The 22,162-nt window shown below is 32.0% G+C and overlaps 1 protein-coding gene across 6 annotated transcripts; it reads right to left on the bottom strand.

Annotated features, from left to right (window-relative positions):
* Nucleotides 1–18,086: 18,086 nt before the first annotated feature.
* On the bottom strand, nt 18,087–21,741 carry LOC114302611 (uncharacterized). 6 transcript variants are annotated; one of them, XM_082914271.1, is made up of 5 exons: nt 21,490–21,739; nt 20,923–21,085; nt 20,763–20,820; nt 20,347–20,413; nt 18,087–18,435 (listed from the first exon to the last, which is right to left on the bottom strand). In XM_082914271.1, the coding sequence occupies exons 2-5, from the start codon at nt 20,977–20,979 to the stop codon at nt 18,192–18,194; spliced, it is 426 nt and encodes a 141-aa protein (XP_082770397.1). In that variant the 5' UTR covers nt 20,980–21,085; nt 21,490–21,739; the 3' UTR covers nt 18,087–18,191. The 6 variants fall into 6 exon arrangements, 1 of the variants encoding a protein (XP_082770397.1); XR_014360906.1 differs by lacking the exon at nt 20,347–20,413 and having other exon boundaries at nt 21,490–21,741; XR_014360909.1 differs by lacking the exons at nt 18,087–18,435; nt 20,347–20,413 and adding an exon at nt 18,633–18,666 and having other exon boundaries at nt 20,940–21,085; nt 21,490–21,741.
* Between the last annotated feature and the right edge of the window lie 421 nt (nt 21,742–22,162).

A 22,162-nucleotide genomic window follows, 5' to 3' on the forward strand; every position in this document is an offset into this window, starting at 1 on the left:
TCTCATTCGTATGCAAGTAAATATTACATGAACTAACTTAATAAATTGCCCTTGGGCTTACATCATTAAAAGTACAAGAAGAAGGGTGTAACCCTTTACAACAATGGCATTCCGCCAACATAACTGAGGCCCCGTGGCCAACAAATAAGAAGATCCAAACTTGTAGCACACCCTGCTAAACACCTGAAAAAGATTCAACAACGTGGGATGAACATATAGTCCAGTAGAGAACTCAACATGCTCCTTAACAATAACAACATTACAGATAGCTATGATCATGAACACCCATTCTCATACTAGAATAATAATGTGACAGTTTATACAAAATATAAATATGAACTTTTCTTGAAAACAATCATTTAATTCACCACTATAAGCGATTTTTCCTTCCTTTTTTCCTTTGTTTAACCCACGTTCCCAATCTTTATAACCTTAACAACTACTTAGAAAAAAAAATTCATTAAGCCCGTTACTCTTTCATTTGCCACACATACAACAGATGTGCCTTTTCAAAACATATTTGGCATTTCAATACAATTCAAATTATATCATAATTATCCATGCGCACCTCTATAAAAAGAGAACAACTCAACTACATACATAAAATCAATCAATGAGTCAACTCGTCCCTCCAACACTGTAACAAATATAATCCACAATGTTTCCAGATACACTGAAACAATAACAAAACAACACTGCACTACTAGCTATATGTGTAGTAAGCCAAAGATACACTTCTCACCACAATCTACCAGTTTACCAGGCGCTAGCTGGAAGGGTATGGTACCTTAGATTATCAGCGCATCAGTTCTCCAGGCGCTAGCTGGAAGGGTATGATACCTCTGATTATAAGCGCTGAACACATAAGTGTGTGGAGTCCATCCCCTATCTTCTCACACACACTGGAGTACAACCCCTCTCTTCTCCCCAACCGGTATACAAATATATTGTAATTCAGCATTTCATTACATATGATGTTCAATCAACAATGGTGTAATATATACACAACAATTCAACACAACCTTATCATCCTCCACTGATGACCAAAATCTCCAGATGCACGCATATTATACATCTACTAACAGACCCAACTAACATGAGATTACAAAACTCAGCAACAACATGAACATGGTAGTTAAAGCTATACCCCACACAAGTGTGTTCAATACTCAAGATACAACATTCCAATTTTATTATACTTGTTTCAAAATACCTTTCCCATTTCACAAAATGAATTCTACTTCCTTTGTTTTCACAAAAATCATTCCCATGGACAAAAGCCATACTTCATTTAAATTGGCTACATTCTTTTCAAAGCCATTTCACACTAATTATGCACATTAAGTCATAAACAATAATTTAGGGTCTTTCCTTCCTCTTTCTCAATATTGACCAAAAAGGCCCAATTAACATCAACAAACAACAATAACCACAATTAAGACTCAAAATACCTAAGTATTTTCCCAAAGATCAAAACCCCTCAATTAATTTATTAAATCAAATAAAAGAAATTAGGGTTTCCTCTCCTTTCAACAACTACATGCTAATTAACACTCCAATTAGCCCAAACCACAACTAATGATAATAAACCCAAATTCAACAACCAACCCCAGGTTCTGTCCCAATGATTTTCACAAATCCAACATGATACCATTTTTATGCAATACAAAAACTACCACATGTCTATCTATAGACGAAGTATTGAAAAGAAACAAGGAGAATCCCTACCTTGAACATAGAACAAAAATGGAGAAGATGACCCAAAGTCCAAGTGCTCCAAATCCACTATTTTCCAGATTAGAATGTAGCCCAAGCCGCCCTCTATCTTTCTTACAAAGAACTTAAGATGGATTCACACTAGAAGTAGATGAAAACCTAGAAAGAAGATGAGTTTAGAGAGAGAGAAGTCGGACCTAGGGTTTGGAAACTAGAAGAGGATGAAAAGACTGATCAAAACCCGCTGCTGCCTATTTAAACTGGACAGGCTCGCTCGAGCGAAGACTTGGTCGCTCGAGCGACCAGACACAGGAAATCCTCGCTCGAGCGAAGAAACTCTCGCTCGAGCTAAGAAACACTGCTCTCAGGTCTAAATTAGACGCAAACTCTCGCTCGAGCGAAGAAACCCTGGCTCGAGCCACCAGACACAAAACCCAACCCTCGCTCGAGCGACCAAACTCTCGCTCGAGCGACCAATCCAAATTCTGGACAGTAACACCTGGTTTCCAAACCCAACCAATCTAAAACAAACCTGCCCAACACATTCCGATAACTCAAAAAGAGAAAAAAAAAGATGACAACCACAATTATACATTGAGAGAAACCAGGGAACCTAAGTCCGGATACAACAACCAAAAGGAGAAAGACCGAGGTCGCTATATCTCCTCTCCTCTGGTTTTCTTCAATCAACAAACCCAGACCGAAGAGAAAGAAGAAAAAGAAAAAAAAAAAAAAACCCTCCAAAACGACGTCGTTTTGGAGGGCGATAGGAGAGTGCGACAGGGGAGTGCGACCGAAGATCCGAATTCTGTTAATAGGGGGGGACATTTTAATGAGAGACTTACGTGTACATCTTAATAAGTAAATTTATTATTTAATAAGTCTTGTAATAATTAATGATATTTTTCATCAAATATTATTAAAAAAGTTATTAATTATTAATTTTTAGCGATAGTTTAAAATTTGTTACGAAAAATGTTATTAATCATAAGTTTTAGCGATAGTTTAAAAAAATTGTCACAAAAAAGTCACTAATTATAAAATTTTAGCAACATATACAACCAATCGTCACAAAAAAAAAAGAAAAAAAAGAAAAAAAAGAGCTAACGATTTTATTAAGACTTATTTTCAATAGATTTTATGAGAATTAAATTTAACTATTAAAACCAATTAGTAATTTACTTTATTTTTTTATTTATTAGGAAGTAAAACAATAGCCAAAATAGCAAGTGTGGGGCTTTCACTTCAGTAGTTCGGGTTGGAGGGTTAGAGGAGGAATGAAGAGAGAGAGAGAAGGCGGTGAAATTAAAAACGCAAGTAGCGGTGGCAACCAAAAAAATTCATCAATTAAATGAAAAATAAACAGATTACCCCGACTATAACCCAAGTAAGGTAAGGTCTGCTGCTAATCTGACTAATAATTTATGGTTAATTAGATCAATAGTCTTTCTAGTTTCTCCTTATATTTCGGTTTGGGCTTTGTATTTTGAATTTCGTCAATTTAATCCTTATACTTTCTATCTCGTTCCACTTTGGTTCTTTTTGCTTTATAATCTTGACCTTATGGTTTTAGTTATTATATTCTTGCTTTATAATTAGATCAATAGTCCCAAAAATCTCAATGTCAACATAACAATCTAGGTTGAAAGTATTGAGTGTTTCTTTCACGGATCCTGTGAATCATATTAGAATCGAACGCAACCTTTGTTTCTTCATTGATATGAGGGTTTACTTACTAGAATCGATTGTAAACATAAATTTCAGAACATAAACCTTACACTTTGGATCGTTTACCATGTGTATTATCAAGAAATCAAGACAAAATGACATACCTGAATCCATTGATGAACGATTAAATGGAAGCGTGATTATCAATGAACTCTTTGTTATTGATTATGTTATTGCCTTCTAATCCTTTCCCCTTTGGTGCCTTATGTTTTTCCTTGAGAGGATTTAGAAAAAAAAATGGCAGTGTTCTTATTTCCACCTGGGAAGGAATAGGGACCATAACCTTTTAAAGGTTGTAATTGGTTTTCAAAACTGAAAGGTTGTGGAAGTTCAAAAGGAATGAAAACCAACTTTATCCAATATGTTTTAATTTCTATTTCTGCCCCTCATAGAAATAGAAATTATACAACTAGTATCTACACATTAGGTCCATAACACATATACCCTTAAGCCTATTAACTAAATTGAATCACTTAAATTGTAGGCTTCTTATAAATGATAACACCACATTTAATTATGTGGTCCCATTGAGACATTATCTAACAATCTCCCACTGGACCACATATGTATCCTGAAAAATGTGCTTAACTTTAGTGAGCTCAGAAATTTGTTATCATAACTTGAGGGTATCCAAACAATCTTGTCCATTAACTATATTAATATAGGATCAAAGCGGTCTTCGTTACATCAATCGTAACTCGACCCACCAATGGTCACGTATACTAATACAGCTAAATGACATAGATCAATCATGGATGCGTAGCATGGAAATTACATGTGATGTGATCCATACATGCCTATTTCCAACTGGTCCTACTTAACTTTATTGAGATCAATACTTCACAATACGTAATAGAGCGTAATAAACTGAATATTTTATTTCTGCAGAAATTAATCTAATTACATAGATAAAACTCAAGGCTGACATAAAGCAGTAATATAAATACAAACTCCCACGAAACCAGAATGTTCTCAAATAGAACAACATCCATATGAGCAGTGTGCTCATGAAAGACCTTGGGTGGTAGTCCCTTCGTAAGTGGATCCGCTATCATGGAGTTTGTTCCAATGTGCTCTATGGAAATCTGTCCACTCTGCACTCTTTCTTTTACAACTAGGAACTTGATATCAATATGCTTTGATTTTGTCGAGCTCCTGTTGTTATTGGAATATAAAACTGCAAACTTATTGTCACAATATAACTTAAGTGGTCTTGCAGTGCCTTATATTCTTCATTCATGGCTTCTATCCACTTATGAGAGTTGGAACTTTCCATGGCTTGACGAAAGTTGATTGGATCATCTTTCGACATTCCATTTTCTACCTTATGTTCCTGGAGATATACAATATAATCATCTGAAAATGCAAATTTCCTTTCTCTGGTGGATCGCCTTAATGGCACAGATTCTTGAGGTTGAGGTTGTAGAGTTTGCTCCTCAGGAACAATTACCTCATCTTGAATGGGGGTTTGAACTATATTATCTTGAACAACATTGTCTGGTTGAGGATCCGAAATTACTTCTCGAGCAATGACAGGTATAGGAACTTGTGATTGGTCAAAAGTAGTAGTAGGAAGTGGGATTACTCCTGCTTCCTCCTCAAAGACAATGTCTCTAACTGGATTTCTCCCCCCAAACTCAACATCCTCAAAAAATGTTGCAATTCTCGTCTCAAATATTAACCTATTTGTGGAATCATAAAACTTGTAACCCCGTGATCGTTCGGCATAGCCAATAAACTCAAAGACAATGTCTCAAGATACCTAGCACAACATTAATACCAAGCCTTTGGGTAGTGATATTAACTGTAAGTGGTATTCTTGTTGTAATGATCAAACATTGACAATAAGTTATGTCAAATAACAAATCTATCTTTTGATGGATTTATTATTCACATTAGGTTTTGTTGACAATTGGCACATGTTTATCATCACAAAATGTGTGTGTAATTCTGCCAAGTCTTAATCATGTCTTTGGACCGATAAATACCCGCATGAGATACACAGACATGAACTTCAAAACATTCCATATAAAACAATCTAGACAAGAGAGATCACTTTTGTGACATCTTGTTTGAATTGACATAGATTGAGAATGTTAGAAAATTAAATTTCTGTAGACGTTGTATGAAATTACATTCAATTTAAAGATTTCTAAATTTGTGACCCCGTATATGTTATATAATCTGCAGCAATTCCAATTATATATATACATATATAAATAGAATTGACGGGTCCAAAAACAAATAGTTTTTTTTTTTTTTTTTATGATGTTCAAAATTAAACCGATCAAATCGCAAGATATATCTATATATATATAAATACATGATGTTCATCCATTTGAGAGGAAAAAAAAAAAAAAAAAACTGCCCACCGAATCATTTTACAATTCCAGAAAACAGATTGCCATTTTCACAGAACAAAACAGGAAAAAAACAGAATTTACTATCCATAAGAAAATTCAGAATCTGATTCCAGGAAACTAAATAGAATGAATAAAGCATATCAATTCTGATAAGACACATGATATGTTGGCTCTGATACCAATTGTAAACATAAATTTCAGAACATAAACCTTACACTTTGAATCGTTTACCATGTGTATTATCAAGAAATCAAGACAAAATGACATACCTGAATCCATTGATGAACGGTTAAACGGAAGCGTGATTATCAATGAACTCTTTGTTATTGATTATGTTATTGCCTTCTAATCCTTTCCCCTTTGGTGCCTTATGTTTTTCCTTGAGAGGATTTAGAAAAAAAAATGACAGTGTTCTTATTTCCACCTGGGAAGGAATAGGGACCATAACCTTTTAAAAGTTGTAATTGGTTTTCAAAACTGAAAGGTTGTGGAAGTTCAAAAGGAATGAAAACCAACTTTAACCATTATTGGTTTTAATTTCTATTTATTGGTTTTCAAAACTGAAAGGTTGTGGAAGTTCAAAAGGAATGAAAACCAACTTTAACTAATATGTTTTAATTTCTATTTCTGCCCCTCATAGAAATAGAAATTATACAACTAGTATCTACACATTAGGTCCATAACACATATACCCTTAAGCCTATTAACTAAATTGAATTACTTAAATTGTAGGCTTCTTATAAATGATAACACCACATTTAATTATGTGGTCCCATTGAGAAATTATCTAACATCGGTTGAGTTTGGCTTCTCGGCTTTGACAGGTGGTACTTTTGATAAAATAGTTAAATTATGGCAATTTAATTTTTCCAAGGGCATAGATAATATTGGACTTTGATTGGAACAAGATATTTATTAGCTACCAGTAAATAATTGGAATAATAGTTATCCCTTGGATGGATATACATTTCTATTTGAAATATTATGTTCTGGATGGATTTTATAATATGATTCTGTATTATCTTTCATTAGATTCTGGATGGGAATGGGGATGTTGATGTGCTTAATGTACAACTGCAATTGCTGTGACACCAAACAATTTATACTACTTACATTGCTTTAGATAAGGGATGTTTTTGGATTCTTTTGTGAAATCTCATTGAATTAAAAATAGAAGGGAAAAAAAATTATATTCTAATTATTAAACTTAACACAAAAAAAAATTTATTTTAAACATTTTATATATACTTACATTAAGTTTAATGATTAAAATATATATATTTTGTCTATTTTACTTAACAAAAATAGGTAGGGCTATAAACAAATCGAGTAGAGTCAACCTTTAGTATATTTGGGCTTATTTATCAATATTTTAACGAGTTCAAACTCGAGTTCAAGCTCAGTAAAAATTTAACGAACCGAATTCGAGCTGAGGTTGCCTAGGCTTGACTCGAGTTTGAGCTTCTTCATGAGACTTAACAAGTTAAAGAAATTATAAATTCATACTTGTTATAAAACTAAAATTACAATTAAAACTTTCATTATATAATTATATATAAACATATTAAAAAAAAAAGCTAATATCTTAAAAGATAATAATATCTACCACAACTATTATATAAATGTATTATCTATAGTTAGCTATTATTTATATTATTTAACTATATAAATAACATATTTATCCTATTTTTTATACATATTTATACATTATGTAGTATATAAGTAATATATTTATCCTATTATTTAAATAAATGTTAAATGAGGCGAATTTTGATATGTTTGGACTTTTTTTATTAAGAGTTTAACAAGCTCGAGTTTGAACGAGCCCTTACCACACCAAGCTCAACCCTATTCACAAACAACCCTATTAATTTGCAGCCTTAAAATAGGTGAATATGGTCTAGAATATTGGAAACAAACTAATTAGAATTTAAATTGATAAAATTAAAATTTAAAGTTTATTTTGTTATAAAGGTCAAACTTTGAATTTTTTTTTTATAAATATTTTCTAGATAAATAATTCAGATTGAAAACAAATCAAAAGATTATTTAAACAAGTTAAGGGTCAAACTTAAAGTTTATTTATTATAAGGGTCAAATTCTGTTTGTATATATATATATATATGCAGTATTTATATATATATATATATATGTTGAATGAGATTGCATAAAAAAAAAAGGATAAATTATCAATAGGTCCTAATAGTTAGACTTAATTCTCATAAAGTCCTATTAAAAATCAGATTTGGTAAAATTGTTGCTAAAAATAATTTTTTTGTGACAATTTTTTATGTATGTCGCTAAAAAATAACAATTAGTGACTTTTTTGTCATGATTTTTATAAATTGTTGCTAAAACTTACAATTAGTGATTTTTTTTATGACAATTTTTTTTCATAGGACCTATTAGACAATAAGTTCACTTATTATGACTTACACGTAAGTACCCCTAAAAAAAATTGAAAAGCAACATTAACTAAAGTAACCTTAAAAGCAATATATATATAGTAACATATATGGAAGAAGTTTTGAAAATGCAACCAAACGGCACCATTTTGTGTCGCAATAGTTGCTGCTATGGATAAAAAAATTTCATGATATAGTTTATGATATTTTTTTCATGATCCCTAATATTATTCATGTTGGATTGTGTTGTATATATATGTTGCTAAAATATTTAAAAGAGATAATATTATATTATGTGTATATTTAATATTATGTCTTTCACAATACAATGAAAATGTCTATATATAGACAAGGTAAGATTTGAAAACAAAAAAGCTACAAAACATTCTAATATGGCAAAGCCTAATTAAGCATGTAATATATATATATATATACCATATTTACTTACCAATAGATATAAGGTTGTAAAACAAAAAACCAACTATTTTATTTAAAAAAAATCATAATCTACGCAATTTTACAGCCCCAATAATGTCATATTTCTGTATTTTCTCTCATCGGCAATTACCTAAAGAAACACTCGTGAGAAGCTTCTATACTCATTTTTTTTCCCCAAAAGAAGCACTTACTTGAAGCTTCTATACTCAATTTTTATACTTAGGCCAAGTTTGGCAACCCAAAAATAATTCATCTTTTTATCTTTTCATCTTTTTTCCATCACATCATCTCTCTACTTTTCTGCACATCTTTTTGTATTTTGATCTTTTAATTGTTTCAGTCAATCTCTAGATTTTGAGTCAAGTAGAAATTTGGTCCATTTGAATAATGTCGTTTCGAAAACCAACGAAAAATAGTTACATGATAGCATTAATAAAACTTAACATTGTATTTTTATCAAAATTTCACTTTAGTCATTAACATTTCTGTAATTTTGACAAAATTTCACTTTAATTTCTTCTTCAATTTTTAAAACGGCATTATTCAACTGACATACATTTAAAATGAATTTGAGCCACATATTGATTTGTTTTAGATAAAATGTGAGTTTATAACATTGTTAATTACAAAATGTGTATAGTAGAATACACATTTTAGCACACTTTAAAATGACTAATAGCGTTGGAGATACTAAGAGTTAGTGACAACAATACATAATATTTTCTCTAGTACTTATTTTCTCTATGAAAATTTGGCTACTTTGCAACTGAATATATATATATATATATATAGATAACAAAATAAAATAAAAAAATAAAATAAAAACATTTGGGGACTCACTTGACTAATTGTGACTCCTCCAACCATCTATCTGCATATTTATATGACAAAGTGCAAGCTTGCTACCTAAACCCTTCATTTTTTTTTGATCGGCAAAAAGAATACTTTATTGATGGAAAAACAAAGATTACATCAATAAAGGGGAGCTTGGAGCTTAAAACAAGCTCCAACCTCCAAGTTGGTGAGAAACCAACGAACATTTGAAGCACCAATAGCACCAATAATACCAAACCTAATTATCTAATAAACTGCACAGGAGATGCCTACATCTCCAAAGAGGGCATCCAAGTCACCCAAGACCCTGTCATGTACAATGTGTCATTGTTGCAGTGGTCGCGCAAGTGTACCCAACCGATGCATCTTTGGGACAATTCCTCAGGGATCCTCACCGATTTCAGTACCAATTTCTCATTTGTCACATAGGGGGAAATAATTATGGTGAGAGGCTTGCATTCTTTCTCGCTCCCAATGGTTCCAATATCCCTCTGGACTCAACAGGAGGTGGCCTAGGCCTCGTAAATGAAAAAGAGACGGCAACTTCAACCAGTGCAAATCGATTTGTCGCTGTGGAGTTTGATACTTATCGAAATAATCCTTGGGAAGCAAGCATGCCAATCAATCATGTCGGTGTTTGTATCAATTCTAGGAATTCCATTGAACTTATATATTGGCCGAGTGGTATTTCATATGGCATACCAAATGAGGCTTGGATTATTTATAATTCAAGCACCCAAAACCTTAGTGTCATCTTCTTTGGTTTTGAAAATAGTTCTACAATTCACGCAAAACTATTTTCAAATCATTGATCTGAGAAATCACTTGCCAGAATGGGTGACCTTTGGCTTCTTAACTTCAACAAGAGATTCATACGAAAAAAATACTATCAAGTCATGGGAGTTCATTGCAAGTTTTCAAAATGATGAGCACATAAAAGAGGCGGCAGCAATGAAAGGAACTGTAAGATAGAGTTACAGGTAGGACTTAGTGTTGGTTAACCACAGGGTGGTTAGCCTAATGGGTGACGACTAGGGTCTGGAGGTTTGCTTCCTCCCAAGTCTCAAGTTCGAATCCCCTAACTAGCAAACGCATACCTTGGGGCTACAGACCGTAGGGCGTAAGCCCTGTTTCAAAAGGTTTGTTCGAGCTATAGAGACTTAGTCTGATGTGCATAAGCTAGCCCACGATACCCTATATAACAACAAAATCAAAATCAAAAGGGACTCAGCGTTGGTTTGGGTATTTTATTGGTTAGTGGGATTGCTTTGGTTTGGTATGTATAGGTCGAGGGAAAAACAAAAAAGACAAGTTAGTGCACAATCAATTCAAATAGGGCACTGGGCCAAAATGAAATGGCTCTTGCAACAAACAAGAGTTTAATTTGAGCAAGTACTATTTTTCTTGATAAATTTGTAAAGACAATTTCTAAATATTTTATGCTTACAAGTGTTTACACGTACTATCAACTCATATTTATGAAGAATAAAAAGGAGAAGTAGTTAAATGTACGCATATTCAAAGTATATTATGTCCATTAATATTCTATGATATCAATACTATAAAGAAATTAACATATAGAGAAATTAACTGAAAACATGTGTACAAAATTAATTTTTTTTAATTATTATGTGATTCGGATTTAACTCATGTATTATGAAACTCATATAAAATAAATTTGAACCATATAAAAAATTGAAATATTTACGTGGATGAATTCTGTATATATACAAAACAAAATAAGGAGAATTACATATCAGTGAGGTGCAGAAAAAATATTTTCAAAAAGGTTAAAAAGTTTATAATTTTAATTATCAATATTTGTCTTTAAAAGATCTATTTCAAATATATATTTGTTGTCCATTTTTTTGGAGACATGCGATAAAATGAAAAAATTATGATAATTGGATCAAACTAATTTTTTTTCATGGATAATATACATTGTAGGCCTTACAAAATGAACTGTTCAGATAATTAAAACGAGACTAATGTTGGGTCCGACAGACCCCTCAAATTCTATCATGTTGAGATCTCAAAACATGAGAGAAACCCAACCTAAAAATATATATTTTATTCCATAAATTATCACTAAAAAATTAATTCAACTCTTATTCTTTTAATAATATCAACCTTACATCTAAATTATTTGATTTTTATTTTATCGTCAATTACCATATGCAATGTGGAGAAAGTTACAAAAGTGCATCATCACTTAACTACTATTTTTGCCATAAATAAAGTCAAGTTGCCTCTACTTGTAATCTATTCAATATGCGGAGAACTGTGGTTTCATCATTTACAAGTAATTAAAAAAAAAAAAAAAAAAGGGGCACTGCCCTACCAGATAGAAGTCACTCCGTTGTGGTGTTAAATCCCAATTCGAAAAATTCAAAATGTTACAATTACTACAAGTTTTAGTGAACCATGATAGTTTATATGACTTCAAGCATGGATTACTTTGGATGAGGTTTCCAATCTTTTTTTTTTTTTTTTTGACTAAGATATTTATAAGAAGGGTTAATATATTTCTATCCATCTCTATCTATATCTCTATATCTATATATAAAGCACGAATGTTTGAGTGTCGAAAATTCCGGCCTCGTCGAAGTTACCCTCTTTTTTTTTTTTTTTTTGAAGAAAACAAGATATAGATTAAACATCAATAAAGTTTTACAACAAACACATTACCCAACAGCATCCCTGGCCTCCCAATGTGCTGCTTGAACTACCATGCTTGGAACTTTTACAATACTAATTTCGGCCTCATCAAAATTACCCTCTTTTTTTTTTTCTTTTTTGTTTTTCTTTTTTGTTTTTTTTTTTTTTGAGGAAAGAAGAAATATATTAAACATCAATAAAGTTTTACAACAAACACATTACCCAACAGCAGCCCTGGCCTCCCAATGTGCTGCTTGAACTACTATCCTTGGAACTTTTACAATACTAATATCATCAAAATATTAGTGTTTATCTTAGTTCCATCCCACACCATTGAATTAATCACAGTAAGCATATCCGAGGGGGTAAATACCCCATGATCAAAAGCTACTTTATTGCGAAACACCCAAATACCCCACACGATCTTAATAACATCAATAATAGCCTTCTCATCCAGGGCATTCTTGAACCAATTGATCACCCAATCCTGAACCAACAGAGGTCTTCCCCTATCAAAATCCAATCCTAACTGTGAACCACTCCAGATATATTGAGAAAATGAACATTGGAAGAATAAGTGTTCCAGAGATTCAGCCTCGTGCAAACACCTAGGACATTCCGTGGACAAATCTACTCCTCTGCTTCTCAAGATGGTTCGTACAGGTAAAATACTATGTATCACCTTCCAAATAAAAAGAGCCCACTTAGAGGGCAAATGGGTGTGCCATAGTTTCTTCCGAAAGCCCCTTACATTTTTTGATACATTATCACACGGGGGAATTCCTATATCAACAATCGAGAAATACCTAGACTTAACTGTATATTGCCCAGACTTAGTAAATTTCCACACCAATTTATCACTAGACACAACTTGAGGAATAGGCATTTGCAGAATATGATTCACCAATTGTTGTGAAAACAGAATCTGAATCAAATCCCTTCTCCACACTTCACTAGAAGGGTTAATCAAACGTGACACTTTAAAAGAAGAGAAAAACCGACTCACCCCCTTACCAATGAGGCTATTCTCAATAGTAGAAATCTATTCATCCTCAAAAGGATCAATAACCTGACCATCCCCAAGACACCAAACAAGCCCTTTTTTAAGTAAATCCCTACCCCAAAGAATGCTACGCCATCCCCAAGAGCATGCTTTAGCCGATTGAATATCCAAAAATTTTATTCTCGTACAATACTTGGTCAACAATATTCTACTTAAAAGCAAGTGAGGCTCCGTCAAAAAACGCCAAGCGACTTTAGCTAAAAGTGCCTGATTAAAAAAGCTTGGATCCCGAAAACACAACCCTCCCTCTAGGTTCTTGAATTAATTCGATTGTATTGTTTTAAATTGTGAGTTTTTTTTTTTTTTTAATAAACTTCTTGAATATGATGGGGAAAATATGTCCAATGTCAATTGTTTATTGTGAAATTTGATTTTTTTAATGGGTTTAACACATTTTTTTTTTTTAATTTGTTCATCTAAAACAATTGTTGTTCTGTTACAAAATTAGGATCCTTTTGTTGTGATTTTATTAAAAAAGACAAAATTAATTGCTTGAATCTAAAATTAGAGAACCTAAGGGAATTCCAGGTTATTAAATTAATTTTAAAAGTATGTGATTATATAAAAATTAGTTTTTTGAATTATTATTATTATTATTATTATTATTATTATTATTATTATTATTATTATTATTATGGATGTAAGTTCATTTTAATTTGCAGTGAGTTGAAAAATTAGTTGAAAATGATTAATGCATGTCAGTTGAAAATTTTGCTTCAATAGTTCTTGCATGTGAGTACATAATTTATTTGTTACTAATTTTCTTCACAAATCTCTATCTCTCAAATGGCAAGAATTCTATGCAATCTGTTTCATATGGATATTGTGTATATTCTAAATCAGTAATGATTGAAAACATTAATTTTGATATTTTAATTGAGCACTAATGACATGGCAAAAAAAAAAAATCAAGATCAAAATATCACATCACAGTGGGTGGAGCCCACTGCCAGCTTATTAGAATTGGCTTTAGAATTCAAGAATTCAAAACTCCAGACATTTTTCATTCTGAATATTCTCCTAAATTAACTTGAGGTTTATTGGAATACTTTGGGTTTAATTAGGGTTTTCAATTTGCTTGGGTTTAGGAGAGTGAAATGAAGTTGAAACAACTTACAGAGCAGTAGTAGAATGTAGCCATAGATTTCTTAGGTTGTTATCTCAATCCCGAGATCACACTCAGTTTAGAAATTTAATTGTAGGAACAAGGGAGGTTATGCTTAAGTTCAAGCGATTTGTTTCTCTTTTTAATACTGGATTAGTGAGACTATTTCTAATTGTTATTAACGGACGAAAATATTGCTTTTGAAGAACTTTCTTGCAATGTACTATAGTCCGTGCCTTTCCATCAATGCCATTCACACTATAATTCATCACATTAACTAATTCTTGACAACACAATGGAATCATGATGAGTATGACACTAACATAGTCCAAATGAGCTATTATTATTTTTCAATTTATAATATTTTTATTTTTGTAATATATCGCATGCTTTGTTCAAATATCTGTCATATTCCAAATTTCAATTTTTTCACTTCTCTACTTATAGAAAACATAACAAATCGATTTATTTATTTCTCCTATGAAATGATTAAGTTTACGATAACTACTCGAACAACTCTGCCTTAAACACATGCTTATTTATAGTAGAGGAAAATGATTTTCATTGTTGATTTTCCTTAATTTATAATCACGTTTTCACCTAAATATGATTCAATTACTTCCTTTTGTTGACCTTTCATCCAGTAAAAAAGATAAAATTATCCTAATAGAATTCTTGATTTTCTTATTAACGTTTTTTTTCCCTTTCAAATTTGTCTATATCTATTATCCATTTTTTATTGATGTTCAAATTTTTTGCAACATTTCACTTTTTCCTGTACTCAAAACAATTGAATTTTATGATTTTTCTTTTGTGTTTGTTAGTGTGTTTAAAATTGAAGTTGGAGAGATGAACCCAGAAGTTTTACAACCTAGATTTGTCAAGGTAATAATGGATATCCTTCGTATATCATTCTTTCAAGCTCCATTTGTTTGATCGTCATATAATTTAGATAAATATTTTTGCATTTTTCAATGTTTGGTTGCACGAGAAATGGGTAAAAGAATTTTTCTCTGCATAATTATTTGATGACCTTGTTGCGACGATTTGTTGTACAACAATAAAACAATGTTTATGATTATGACATTGTTCTCTCATCCAACCAGTTGGCAATGCAAATGCAAATGCAGCTGACAAGCAATCACAAATTCATAAGGTAATTGAATTAACAAAATTATTTTTATGGTAAACAGAGAAACAAAAAAAAAGTCCTTTAATTAAAAGTATTCTCTTGGTTTTGGTTATGATTTGTTTCTTTGCTTTGTGATTTGTTGCTCATGTTAAATTCTTTATTATTATTATTATTATTATTATTATTATTATTATTATTTATTTTGTTTGTTTTACAGGTGCGATGGTAGAGAAATGTATCTTTTCGTTCACTCACCATTGATGGTTAGTCCTCAAGTCAATTCCTTCATATTCCCTCTCTTTCAGTTCATATTTTGCATTTTTTTTTATACAAATCTATGCTTTTGGCTCCAAAGTTGGGATTTAGAATTTATATAAAGTATCTATGAAATTTGGTCCTTTTAACAGATGGTTGATTTGTTAATATGTCAATAGGATACTTTATATGTGAAAATGCAACTACTTCGATGATTAGGTTGACATGATGAAACTTTTTTAGTTGGGGATTATTTGTTTTCTTTTCCATTTTTCTGTAGTTGACTATACGCACTACTTGTTCGATGGATGTCTCAAAACATATAATTTCTTTTTCACTGACTTGAAAACTAAAAAACGAAAGGCATTTGCTTATGATAATAGATAACAGACTTGCTCATTGTTATTTATGTGAAGGTGACAATATTTAAATTTTAAATCTATAATTGTTTGTTTTTGTTTAGTTAAATTTGAACAAATTAATTTTTTGCTTTAGTTACTTCGTGATTTCACCTTCTTTCCCTTCATGTTCTCTAATTAATTTGCTTCGAATAAAATGAAATACCAGTCAAATATCTTAGTTCATTATCACCACACACACACACATGAAAGAAAAACCTTACATCATTAATTGTGGGATCTATATTTAATTTTCACTCAAAAAAAATAGTGTTGGTATTTTTTTTGTTGACTTCTGTTTCCTACTTCCTTCATTTATTTATGTTTAGTTGAAATCACACTATTTTTGTCCCCTTTTTTTGTGAAATTTTCTTTGTCCTTTACTATGTGATTTATAAATTGCACTCCTTTGTGTGGGAGCAATTCCTTTAATCTCAATCTCTTTGTTGGATTGAGTATTGTACCTTCTCAGTCTGAGTACTCTTGTGGAGGATGGTATTCAATTTCATAACTATGTCATTCATACAAATGCACTTAATTAAGAAGAGGTTTTCTTCTGCCTTAGAGATTTTTATTTTTATTGTTTGGGGTGGTGCCATCTTGCTATCTTTTGTTCATGCTATATTGGTTTTTGGTTGAGCAAAGGAATCATTCAACATGCCTATGTTGTGTCCTCTACAGATGGAATTTAGGAACAACTATGAGGGAATGAAAGTTTAAGTGTTGTATATATATATATATATCAATCTTACCTTCTATAATTTATAGTCTTTACTCTCTTCCTATTTGTATATATGTAATATATTCAATTCTATTTAATTCAATTTTTTTTATTTGAATTAACTATACTCTCTTGCAGGTGATTTTGTGTAATATCAATTTGAACCAACAAGTAGATGACTAAGACCTTTGGGTCTATAGCTTATGATAAAATGGTAGGTGCTCAATAGGGCCGTGTATGAACAGTGTGGAGAACAAAGATACCTATTAAAATGCAGATTTTTTTTGTTGGATGGCTTAATTGTACAAAATAGCAATTTATGTGTTATAATATATCAATGTTCTGCTTGATAGTTGATAATGTATTTAGAATATGTTGCTTTTTTTTTTTTTTTTTGTAGTAATTCAGGTTAAGAGACAAATACAAAAACTACCATTCATAGATTATAGTAAACTACAAATTCATTGTTTTTAAACTTTTAACAAACAAAATAATTAATTACAGTAAAAATTAAAAAACAAATGATTTTTTCAACTCATAGTGGGCATTTGTATTGGCACTAGCTTGCATGCTTTGCACCCAACCAACTTCACTAGTTATTTTTGAAAGAGAGGTTTAGTCAAAACTATCTCGTAATAAAATTTTAATGTATTAAGGATAAGTATAAAAAAAAAAAATTTTAAAAATCTAACACCACTACAAAAAAATTGATTTTTTGCGACGGTAAAATGTCGTCGCAAATACCCAAAACGCCGTCTCAAAAGGTTTTTTGCGACGGTAAGTGGCCTTTTGCGACGGCAAGTGGGGGGTCGCAACAGAGGGGGTTGCAAAAGGGCTTTAGCGACGGTATGACGCCGTCGCCTTTGGTTTGCGACGGCAAAGAAGCCTTTTGCGACGGAAAAATGCCGTCGCCATTAACATGTGAAAATCTGAAATTTTTTTGAGACAGCACTGTTTTGCCGTCGCTAAAAGGGGTATTTGCGACGGCACAAGTACCGTCGTTAAAGGGTTATTTGAGACAGCACTTGGTGCCGTCGCTAAAGCACTATTGGCGACAGCAAATTACACCGTCGCTAAAAGTCCTCATTTTCAACCAAATGCCCTATCTTTTGCGACGCATTACTGCCGTCGCAAAAAACCCCTATTTGAGAAGGTGAGTGGACTGCCCTCTCAAAAAAAAAAAAATAAATATATGAAAATAACCTGTATTAAATGAAAAATAACTAAAAAAAAACCACTAATTACATAATAATAAAAAAAAAGTCCAGTATAAAAATAATAATTCATCCATAATTAAAATATTCTTCCATTCATAACAATACATCAACAAAATTATCCAATACATAATGTTGTTCACAAATCTAAATAACGTAAATCAAAAACAAAAATTTTCGTCATGCTTCTGCACTTCCCATTTGAAAAATAAATTCACAAAAGAGATCAAATACAAGTAATATTCAACAGCTCTCTCTGGGTTGTAAGCAGCACGAAGAGCTCGAACAACAGTATCCCTATCCCAAGTCCCTCCACCCATATCAAGAATTTGCCGGACCGCTCCATCAAGGTTACTTCCAGCAACCAAATTCGATGTTGCTTGACCATAGACATTAGACTCTGGTCTGGTTGAACACACATTATTGGATTAACAAAGGTAACCAGTATTGTCCAAATTAAATAAACAGACAAAAAAAAATCATGCTCTTCAGTCTTCACAAGTTAACCAAAGAAGAAAAATACTCACATGGCAGTAACTGTAGAGGTAGGAGCAGCAGCAGGTGCAAGTGCAAACGCAGGCGCAGATACAGGTACAATATATATATATATATATATATCATATTTTTTCAGCCATACTAAAACAAAAGATGCTAAGATAAAACAAATCCATAAAAGATAAGATATAACAGGCATACATGAACCTAATCATGTATAAAAAAAATAATAAGTAATAGACATGCATGAACCTAATCATGTATAAAAAAAATAATAAGTAATAGACATGCATGTGTAAACAAAACAGAGAACTTAGTGTTTCATGATTGGAGAATAACAAATGACACGCAAAAATATGCAATAGGTTTTGAATTTTTGTCAACATGACAATACTTGAATTTTTAAATCTGAAAAATAAACAATGTATCATTTTCTATGTTTCAATTTATCCATATCATAGCTTTTGTCAAGTAATCTGTAACATTCTTTTTTTGTTTTTTTGGTAAGTAAGCTTTTATTACCACCAAAACAGAAAAGACATAACAAAGCTTAGACTTAACCAAGAGGAAACATTCAATCACTTGCCCAAGTTTTTCAATCTCTAAACAAGAGGATACAATGCAATGTGTTTCTAATGTAAAAAAATTAGTTCTCATGACATTATATATTAAACTTGAAGCCATCAACCAGAATTAACCAGAAAGCTTTGGCTCTGTGCAATCAAGACTGACAACCATGAGTTTAAAAAACAGCCACTACATTATGTCATAGCTGTTACATAAAGGGATTTTGGAGCTCCATAACAAAAAAAGTCAAAGCTGCACGCAACTGCAGATTACAAGCCATTACATCACTGTTATGGTACGATATTCAATTTTACCTCTGTTAAGACATTAAAAATGTTTAAAAGTAAAACTCTAAACTGAAAATCTCTTATTCTTCCTTAAACATTAACACTCAAATTATTCTTTTATTTTAAATTATTTTCCTCTTTTTAAATTCTTCATTTTCATATTCTTTAATTGAAAATCCTATTTTCATTAATCTATATTACTAACTTATTGATTTAAAATAAAAACTATGAATTTTAAATGGTAATCTACTAATTCAAAAAATTAAGAGTCATATACGTCATTTGTTTTACGTGTAAACTCATGAATCAATGAGGTAATACATATAGCATACCTTATATTAGCCACTAGTGTTGTCATATTACTTGTATTACCATTGTAACAACAAATATTGACTTTCAATTACTATATTTTTATGAATTATCTAATCTATTCTACTAGCATTTCTAAATACTCTAGATAGTGCAATTCCCTACTAGACGAAATTCTCCACTTTTTAAGCCTTAAAACCAACCTAAAATTCAATAACATCTAGAAAACATGTTCTTAGGTGCACAACATTGATTAAAACCATTACAAACATTCAAATTTTGATAAATTGGATCATAACATACTTATCAATAAGTTTTTTGGTGTTAAAAATGCGCTTGAAAAAATCTCATGCGTTTAGTGTTCCTACATTAACAAGTAGTTCACATCTAACTTCAATTTTTCTTGGTAAATAATAATTGAAAATAAAAAACAAAATGAAAGTCCAAGCGTTGCAATAACTAATCACTAGTCTGCAGAGTGCACCTTTCAATTTCATCTGAGACACCAGCTCATAGAAAGATCATACATATATTCAAGACAGAAGTAAAACCCCAAAACCGGAAACAATTCCACTTAATTATTTAATTATTTCTGAATAAAGTGTAATGTCCACCACAGATTCACAATGGTCCATAGAATGACAGACGTAGACAATACCTAAAGAATGCAGCCACCGAAATATCCAAGCTTTTGACAACAACAGAAGCATTCATCTCGCCACATATTGAAATAACACAAGACGTAGTGTGAAACAAGCATTCAGGAGAATCATGGAAAAAAAGAATGGAGGGATAGTATCTATGCATTTCATATCAATCCAATGCGCTCAAAGATTAAAAAAAAAAAAAAACACCGAACACACAGCAAAAAAAAAAAAAGAATTTCGAGGCAATTTCGAGACCTCAAATTCGAGGCCTCAAGCATTAATCTAAAACTTACTACCAAATCAAAAAGAGACCTATACCTAGAACAAAACTGAAGCAATCACAATCACATACTCAAACGACAGATTTCAGGTCAAAATTACAACATCCAAGTACAAATCAAATCAAAGTAACATAACAAATCATTACCGCTTTGCGGAGTTTCTTGATCAAGGCCATGGGCTTCCTCTTCAGACCTCTCTGAAACCTAAATTATCCAAACACAAAAAATAAAAAATAAAAAATGAATCAAAGCAACTACCAATGCAACAAAAAATATATATATATAACACAAAACATACATACATACATACAAATGTAAATCACCTTCTGCGAGCTCGAGCGGTAAAGAGCTTAACAAGCTCATCTGTGGACATATCGAGCAAAGCGTCCAAATCGACGCCCCTGAAACTGAACTTCTTGAATGTCCTCTTCTTCGGTTGTCCTGCTGCTATCTCCATTTCAACATCCGCCTAACAAACGCATGCACCAATACAACATAGAGTTATACGTATACAGACACGTGATACTCTTAACACAGATTCAGATCACACAGAACACAGATTCAGATCACAGATTCAGACCAAAACAAACACACAGAACACATATTCAGATCTGTTGGTCCAACAAACACACAGAACACAGATTCAGATTCGATCAAGGCAAGAGAGAGAGACAGAGATTGAGAGAGATAGAAGCTTACCCGTGAGTAGATCGGTGCGATGAGAGACTGAGACGATCGGTGTGATGCGATTCAGACCAAAACAAACACACAGAACACAGATTCAGATCTGTTGGTCCAACAAACACACAGAACACAGATTCAGATTCGATCGAGGCAAGAGAGAGAGACAGAGATTGAGAGATAGAAGCTTACCCGTGAGTAGATCGGTGCGATGAGAGAGTGAGACGATCGGTGTGATGCGATTCAGACCAAAACAAACACACAAAACACAGATTCAGATTCGATCGGGGCGAGAGAGAGAGAGACAAAGATTAAGAGAGATAAGAGGCTTACCCGTGAGTAGATCGGTGCGATGAGAGAGTGAGACGATCGGTGCGATGAGATGAACAACGAGAGAGTGAGATAGACAGTGATAAGATGAGAGTGATCGTCGATCGGTGCAAAACATGAAGATTAACAACGAAACGAGAGAGTGAGAGAGACGGTGATGAGATGAGATGAAACTGAGAGAGAGTGAGGTATAGACAGCAATTAGGGTTTTTTCTTTTGTTTGTCATAGATGAGGTGAGTGAGATGGTGAGAGATGGACGGTTAGATTTAAAAGCGGGGGAACAAAAAAATAAAAAAAAAGTAGGAATAATATTAGATTTAAAATAATTTTTATAGTTGGTGAATTCTTTTTTTTTATTTGGTAAAGTTAAAATTTATTTGTTTTATATTTATTTTAATGAATAAAAAATTATTATTATTTTTTTATTTGGTAAAAGTAGGAATAATATTTTCCATTAAAATAAAATTAATTTTTTGTGGTCAATGAAAAAGAGAGAAGATAGATGAGAGAAGAGATAAATGAATGAGAGACACA

This window comes from Camellia sinensis, chromosome 2, assembly GCF_055761805.1.
Source record: "Camellia sinensis isolate YWXY chromosome 2, ASM5576180v1, whole genome shotgun sequence".
In the NCBI taxonomy this organism is placed as follows: Eukaryota; Viridiplantae; Streptophyta; class Magnoliopsida; order Ericales; family Theaceae; genus Camellia; species Camellia sinensis.